The sequence below is a fragment of the Fukomys damarensis genome, unplaced genomic scaffold, assembly GCF_012274545.1.
Source record: "Fukomys damarensis isolate Sample0158 unplaced genomic scaffold, DMR_v1.0_HiC HiC_scaffold_14, whole genome shotgun sequence".
In the NCBI taxonomy this organism is placed as follows: domain Eukaryota; kingdom Metazoa; phylum Chordata; class Mammalia; order Rodentia; family Bathyergidae; genus Fukomys; species Fukomys damarensis.
In genome coordinates, this window is record NW_022900926.1 from 29,554,075 (window position 1) to 29,562,729 (window position 8,655).

General features: G+C 40.7%; 1 protein-coding gene across 3 annotated transcripts in view; it reads left to right on the forward strand.

Annotated features, from left to right (window-relative positions):
* Positions 1-4,419, forward strand: part of Cnksr3 (CNKSR family member 3) — an 89,126-nt gene extending 84,707 nt beyond the window's left edge. For all 3 annotated transcript variants that reach the window (XM_033763307.1, XM_019208122.2, XM_010628879.3), the window contains one exon: positions 1,694-4,419. In XM_033763307.1, coding sequence (XP_033619198.1) covers positions 1,694-1,971 — 278 coding nt within the window. In that variant the 3' untranslated portion in view covers positions 1,972-4,419. The remainder of the gene's footprint in view (positions 1-1,693) is intronic.
* Positions 4,420-8,655: the final 4,236 nt, after the last annotated feature.

The following is an 8,655-nucleotide window of genomic DNA, read 5'->3' on the forward strand; positions in this document are numbered from 1 at the left end:
TTACCTCAGAATTAAAGGTATTTATCTGCATGTTTCCATTTTAGAAGAATAACAGTGTTTTGGGACTATAACTCATATAGCATAAATTTCATCTTTTTAAAATGTACCACCTGGTGGTTTTTTTCAAAAATGTGCCTCAACCACCACCTCAAAACATTTTTATTATTACCTATACTGTTAGCAGGTTTCTGTGGATTCCAGCCTTCCCTAGCCCGCTGACACTAATCTACTTTGTATCCATGGGTTGATCATGGAAATTTCATATATACGGGCTCATATAATATATATCTTTTGGACAAGGAGAACTTTTAAAAAGTGATTTTTCCCTTTTGATTACAAAAACAAAGCAGGTACATTGAAAAATATCTAAAAGACAGGAGAAGATAAAACTTGGGTCAAGCGTAGTGGCATGCTGATAATCTCAGCAGTCTGGAAGGCAGGAGCAGAGGATCACAAGTTCAAACTCAGCCCAGTGACTTAGTGAGACAATGTCTCACAATTTAAAAAGGTGCGTGGGAATGTAGCTTAGTGTGAACGACCTGAATTCAGTTCATAGTAAGGCAAAAAAGGAAAGAAAGAAAACAAACCTCAACTAAAATCTGCTTCAAAACCTAGGAACAATCACTGTGAATGTTTTGTGTTTCCTCTAGTTCCTATATTACATATTACACAGTGAACAAAACACGGAAAGTGGAAGAAATAGATGTTCAGTAACACCATGTAATTCAAATACTTTCTAGAACATGTAATTCCTTAATATAGCTGCATTAGTATTGCATGTCTTGGCTGGAGCTCCTATTTATTCAGTTTGCTGTTACTGGTAGGTTATTTCTGTGGCTTTCCCCCCCTATTTTGAATAACATTTCAGTAAACACCCTTGTAAATCTTTGCACATTTTGGGGAGTGGGATTTCTAAAGAATGCTACATGTTACCGATGTGTCCTGTATTTTACATTCCTGTTCAGTTTCTTAAATGCCAGCCTCTCCCCAAAAGGTCAGCTGCCATTTAAAGCAAGATCCTTTTTGTTCCAGGAATGCCCCCATAGTGCAGGACATTTAAATCTTTGGATCTGTGGCTGACAGCCCAAGACACCCCACTCTCCTAAGTGTTCCTTGACATGATCCATGACAAGAAACACTGCCCTGTGGGCATGGGCTTCATGCTGCAGCACTGTACAAGAACAGCTGGGGAAAGGAGTGCTAGAATCATACCTTGTTCTGTCTCTCTTTGGATATTTTTTCTTTTTCTTTTTTTCCTGTACTGAGGATTGAGCCCAGGGCTTTCACACTGAGTTACATTTCCCAGCCCTCTTTTAAGTTTTTACATTTTGAGATAGGTTTTTCCTTAAGTTGCAAATTTGTGACCCTCCTACTTCAGCCTTCCCACAGTCCTGGGATTATAGGTATACACCACGACACAGGGCACTGTCTTTAGTTTTTTATTTTAAGTGAATTATGAAACTTCTTCCATTAATAAAGAAGTGTATGTTCTCTGGATGTGCTGGTGCCTTCCCATCTTACCTAAGAGGTGGGAAAGCGGCCTGAATCTTGTTGGCCCTCTTCCTTCTGTTCCAAACACTAGGGGGTGAGCTGGGTCCCACATGCACGCTTATCTTTGGTTTCTGTTTTTTCCCAATGATCACTTGCTGTGGATTGCCATTTTAATGGACTTGTGGGCTTTGTCTGGACACAGGGGAGGACGCCCTTTGCCGGTACTTCAGTAACGAGCGGATCCCACCGATCATCGAAGAGAGCGCCTCTGCTGGATACAGGTTCTCCAGACCCGCAACAGAGCGACAGCTGGTGCGCGGTGCAGACTACATCCGTGGGAGCAGGTGCTACATCAACGCAGATCTGCACAGTAGTGCCACCATCCCGTTCCCGGAGGAGGGAACCAAGAAGAAGGCGGCCTCCGCGGAGCCGTCCCTGCTGGTCAGCTGGCTCACGCGCCTGAAGCTGTTGACTCACTGAGACCGCCTAGGGGGCCTGCGGGGGCCTGCTCCTAAGTGCCTTGTTCCGGGGGACCCGAGTGACCTTGCATCATTTCCTTTGTATTTTGTAGAAAGTTGTATACTGCCCTTCTTGGACATTGGAAATGATCAATGGCAGCAGATCCAGGGCATCCTAGGGGCTGCTCATGGAGGCGGGAGGAAGGCGTGGAGGCACATCTACAAATTGGGGGTTGGCCGGGCGCATTGTGGTCATTGTTGGGAGCCAGCAACATCTGCTGTTGTGCTTTCTCTGGTGAGGGGACTCAGACTGGTGGCTTTTCTCGTATAGATGTGTTGGCTTGTGGTCCGCCTTCTTTAACCGAAAAAGCCAGTTGGAGAAGAGATTTTTGTCTAGATTTTTAAAGCGTTTGTACCATTATTTGTAAATACAGTGGCTTCGACTTTGAAAGCACATGTGGCAAGTGTGTGATGCTCTTCAGAGCAGAGGTTTACATAGATCTGTTACATTTGGTTAATGCCCTTACTCATAGCAAGCTCAGCCTAGGTCAGTTAATACAGCACACGCACACGTGTGGATGGGCTTGTTACAAAAAGCGCGTGGTTATTCGTGAGAATTGTCGTGTCCCTATATATTATTGTCTTTAAGGGAAAAGAAGCTATAAGATTTGCTGAAAGCCAAAGTATCATGCAGAAAAGCTAAAGCAACAGGGTTTAGGTTTGTGAGAGCTGTATCAGTTTGCATTTTTGAACTGTTTGATGTCTGTCTCTCGGGAAGAGCCCACAATTCTTCAAAAGTGGACACATTTTGCTAATTCGAAATACGTTACAAAGCCTTGTGGTCACTAACTTTTCAACTAGCTTCAGGTATTTTGAAAAAGTGCATCTGAATATTAACCCTTGTTTAAACTGAATGTATGATATTTTGTTAGAACGGAAAAGTACTATCTTGTTAATTTAAGTGTTTTAAATATAGTTGTATATTTTTCTTACTCTCAGTCACATGTAATTGAAATATTTCTGTTTTGCGTCGTCATTCACAAAGCAAATGAAAGAGTGTTGAAGGTGTTTTTAGATTTACACATGACCATCTGGTTGTTGCCAGTTTGGGCACTAATATTAAAAAACACAATAAGCTTCTCAGGCATTTTGGGATTTCTATGAATGAATAGTGGAGGAGCCGAAGGAATATATGTAAAGTAAAATTATAATAGGGGAATTCTCCAAGGTATATTCCTTGGCGTAGCTGGTATCCCCCCACCTCAAATTCACTCTCTCACACTGTAGAATTGTTCACTTTGCTGATCTGCCTGAAAGTTAGCCCATGAGAAATTCACACCGGTCAGCAAAACTCTTTCCTCTAAAATACCCCTCCCGTAGTGAGGTTAAGGGAGCCAGCAGTCTCTTATGTAAGTGTGACTGCAGTCGTAGGGGCCGTTTTCCTGTCAGCCTCAGAAGGAGCTGCAGGAAGATAGTGTATTGCATGGAGGACCCACGTGTACTGTGCAGACTGGATAAGAAGATCTTGGAAGGCAAGATTGATTGGGTGCCTCATATGTGACAGGGCAGAGGAATCTCACAGGTCACTGGTAGCAGGGAAGAAGCTACTTAAATGGAGGGCCAGGCTTGCCACCGTTACCATGCACCGAACTGGATCCGTGCCCGGAAGTGGCTTTGCTTCCTTTTACTCCTAGAGGTAGGGGAGTGCTCTTGTGTTGAAGGTCCACTACTTAATGATTTAAAAACCTTTGGAGATCTTATCTGACATGGTGGTCCCTTGTCTGTGGGGGAAGATACCGCTTGTAAATGGAAGCTTAACTTTCAGCACTCACTCTTAACTCCACAGCATCAGATCCTTCTTCTCAGACCTCACCTGAAGCCCATGGGAAGGTCAGAGAAGTTCTGACTTCACCTACCTGGAGTCAGTCTTCATAGCTTTGTTTTTATTTGTACTTTTATGTGAGATTCTCTTCTGGATTGTGTTTGAGAAATATATTGCTGCTAAAACGTTTTTGTACACCTCTGTTTTTGAAATATATAAATGTTAGCTAATATGAATTTCTTAGAAATGAATGGAAATTTCTTTCCTCCATATTAATCCAGGTTAATGGTAGACACATGTAAACATGTGAAGATGCAGGATGAAATAATAATTTAAAACTGGTCTTTTAGCCTTACCAACCCTATTCAAGTCTCACCTTTTTTATAATAAATATTTTATAGCATCTCTTTATAATCATCAAATGAAAATCAGACATATACACACCTCTTACTAATCTGAAATGAAGGTAACAGGTAATATGACCTGCTTCTAAGCAGGCGCACCATTGTCATGTTGTAACTGAACTGTAAGAATTTCACAGTGGTATTTTCATATGTAAATGTTCTGGCATGATTATAGGTTATGAAATAATGAAACAAGTGTGTATATGTGAGGTGTGATTAAAAAGTGGCGTTTTTAAATTTTAAAAAATTATTACCATAAAAGATATGTTGCCATTAATCCCCTTCTAAATACTTTCCCTTGCTTCAAACACACTTATCCCATTGTTCTTGTTACTTTCTGAAGCAGTTCTGGAAAACCGTTTTTGTGTCTTTAGCTGTGCTGTCATGGCTGCCTCTGTGTCCTGAATTACTTCAAAATATTTACTGAGCTTTTGTGGGCATTTTGACTGCAGGTAGGAAAAAGCCAGAAGTTGCCTGTTGCCAGATCCAGTGAATAAAGTGGCCAAGGACACACAGAAATGTTTTTACACACCTGTATTTCTGTTGGATGGTATTTGGCAGCAGCCTTCACTATTTTTTAATCACATTTTGTAAGGACACAGAAGACTTCTAGAACTGCTTCAGAAAGTGCAAAGAGTAAAGGAGTGTGTGTTCAAAGCAAGGGAGAGTATTTTGAGGGAAATTAATGGCCATGTATCTTATACTATAATTAAATTTTAAAACTTTAAACACTTGTGATTACCCCATGTAAATAAGTACTGTATATGTGCATGTTTGTGTATGTATACACGTGTGTGTTCACATGTACATAGCAGTTGTATGTATCACACGTATATGGTAACTATAAATGCAGACCAGTACAGGCCTGCTTACATTGACCATTCAATACCTACTACCCAGGCTGATTTTTTAAAATGTGGTTAATTCCTGATAAAGCTCGAGACAAAACAGATGTTTGTGATAGCTTCACTTAAAGAGTTTACTGTGCGCCTAAAAGTGTTTCTAAGGCTTACCATCTCCGTGAGATGAGTGCCACTGTTACTCCCATTTTGCATAGGAGAAAGTTATCCCGAGCTGCGTGGCTGATAAAGTCAACAGTCATGGAAGAGTTGAGAGGAAGGTGGAGGCAGACTGGTTCTGGCTTCTGTACTCGCCCCGTCACTGCTGCACAGGCCCCCTCCGTGTATAGGACACTCTGATTGCATTCCAGAAAAATCCACAGCATTTTGAAAGTGAACTAAGCATTCTGTATAAAAAGTGAAATTATAAACAGTATTTACATAATTTTAAACTAGATTTCCATCTCCTTGAACATTTAGGGGACACTTGGAAGTTGTGCTGGTGGGATTGTGTGTGTGTGTGAGAGCGCGTGTGCGCCGGTCCTTTTGTTTTTATTTTGGAAGAAGGACTCACGACGTTTCCCAGGCTGGGCTTCATCTTGCAGTCTCCCTGCCTCAGAATCCTAGAGTGCAGGTATTACAAGCACATGTCACTATGCCCGGCTAATTGAATTAATTCTTTGCTGTGATGACTCTAACTTGTAGGGCTTCTGCAGCACCTGTGATCCCACCTAGTAAATGCAAATAGTGGCTTCCCATTACCACTCCCATTCGCCTCTATTTCCGAAATGGCCTCTAGGGGGCAGTACCGTCTATTTTAGAACAAATGTTCAGAAAGAAAATCCTGCCTCTGCTATTAAGTAGTGTTTCGATTTATGTATTTGTCAATTTCCTGTCTCTACTTCTGTCTGCTCAGATTTTTTTTTCTCCCACCAAACCTGCAATTTTGGAATCTGTTTCATGTGGTTTTATTGTTTTAATCCCCCCACCCTAACCCCAGGCCAAAGCACTTGTTGCTTCCTCTGGCCTAACGACCATCAACAGCCCCACATTTCATTTATTAGCTTCAAAAAATCCTAAAAGGTATTTACTACTAGCATTCATCCCCCTAGAGTTGCAGTAAGTAAATCTCTGTTTAACATTCGAATTTTACCAGTGGGGGAAAAAAAAACATTACCGTGAATGGGGTGGAGATTAAGGCCTCCCATGGATGTTCTCACCTATTATATATGTGATTAGTTTTCACATTTTATTCCCACCCTTGTTAATCAGTGCATGACATAATTTCCTTTTGGATGAAAATATCACAAACTGCTTGCCTGAAGATTATGTGAAAGGTAAACATCTTAAAAAAATAATTGAACTGTTTTTAGTAGTCACTCTGGTTTGAGCAGTGAATCTTGATTTTATTCATTTTTGGAGTTACTCCATGGCTTAGCTTGTGTTGCTATTAAAAACAAAAACAAAAACAAAAACAAAAAACAACTGGACTCCATGAATTCAATGAGGAAAAGCTATTTCTCACAGTTCTGGAGGCTGGGAAGTCCAGGTTAAGGTTCTGGCTGGTTCAGTTCCTAGAGAAGGTCTTGTCTTTGTTTGCAAATAACCATCTTATTGTAAGAGGAGAGAAAGTGGTAGAGAACTCTTTTCTTACAAGGGCACTAATGATAAACCCTTGTGATCTAATTACCTCCCTGAAGCCCCACCTCCCAATACCTTTATATTGGGGCCTAGAACTTTGGAAGAACTCAAGCATGCAGTCCATAGCACTCTACTTGTATATTTATTATTTCATGCTAATCAACTGGAAAAGGAATATTTTCAAGTCTTTTTTTATATAAAAAATTGGCATAGAATCATTTACTCACTTTACTAGTACTTCTTCAGATACGTGAAAGGCATATTCGCATGATGCATGAAGGCTAGTAAGACTATGTAGTTCATGTTTGACGGTGTACAGGGTATGGAGTTAGAAAAAAGTCCTTACTGTAAAATTTATAGTTATTTGGAAAATTCTCACTTGCTACTTTGCCTGAGGGGTTCTCCTTACTTTGGTTCTGAGTTACTGCTTGAAGTGTGCTGATTTGATAAAAGGGACTCACCGAGGCTTACCATAAGGAGAGGGAAAGGGAAAGGACTGCCCCACAGTCAGGCTTGCTGAAGAGCTTGTTTTTCTCTGCTTTTAGGGAGCAAAGTCTCAAACTCTGTTTGTGTGCTCAAACACACAATTTCCAGCTCAAAGTTCCCCCAGAAACACTGCCGTGTGACCTGCTGATTCAGAGATAAGAGAGAAGATTTTTGTCCGTAACTAACAAAGTTAAGTCCTACATGCAAGCGGCGGTTGTGGACAGGGTCAGAACCTTTGGGCGTACACTCCACTGATTTCACAAAAAAGTACATCGGGTACAGTGACTAAGGACTAGATTTCAGGTGCATCCCGATTGTCTATTCCCTTTTTAAAAATCTGTGACTCCTTTTATGAAGCGCATCGTTTGAGACAATCACCTGTTCTTTTGCTCCTAATTGACAGCGGACCTTGGCGTGCAAGCACACGAGGCTTCCTGCAGAGAAGGTGGGAACTAACCCTGCACTGTCTGCCTGTCACCGACCATTTTGGGTTTGACATTCTCAGGAAGACAGCTCACTGCTTGAGCTTTTTGTCATACTTGCAGCCAGTTTGTTAGGCAGTGGTCTCCTTTACTGAGCTTTGTGTTTTTCTGAGAAGTTGTGAAAATGAAATTGTAGAAAAAAATTAAGAAATCAACTTCAAGGCTATTAAAACAGGAAAAAGAAAAGGATAATCATTGCTTGCATCTAGGGATGAGAATATTCTTGTTATATTCTCTCCCTTTGCTCAGAGCATTGCAGACACTCAAATTTTTTGTGAAGGGATGATTAAAAGGGGGGAAAATATTTTTTAAAAATGATTAGAACGAAGGAAATTGTTCCTCTACTGACTAGACTTGTTAAAAGGGATTTATAATTCAACTTTATTATCAGGGGGTGAAGTTGGGATTTTATTTTAAGATATTCATTTTGACATCTTGGTGGGAACATTTTGACTATTTTAAAGAATCATGAAAGCATTAAAAATGAAGTTTGATATAAAGTAATATTGTCTCTGAAGGAAGGGATTGTTCTTTTAATTTAGTGAATGTCAAGTTCTGTTTTCTTACTCATATCTACACTCTCTATCATTCCAACTGAGGCTGTGCCAGGATTAGAGAGGAGGGATTTGGGGAATTAGTACCGATTTAGAAGCCTTTGACTTTTGAAATTGGCATCAAGTAGTTAGCAGCAGTTGAGGCTAAGCCTTTGAAGTCTGATGATCCAGCTCTCCTTACCAGTTCCGTGATCTGAAACAAGTTACTTACGTCTTTGCTCCTCTGTTGTCCGCGAAATGGGGTAATAGAGGCTTGTGATGATCAAATGGGAGGAAGTACAGTCTAATACACAGCACTTAATAGACATTACTCTTGTCATACAATAGGAGCAGTATTCATTCCATCTCAACCTCTAGTAAATAAAGCACTCAGAGCTGGTCAACAGGAAATCACACATTCTTTTGTCAATAACCAGCAAAATGTGCCAACTGTCAAAAGACTGCTGTGGAATCTGGCCTGGCAGTGCGGTTTTTGCTG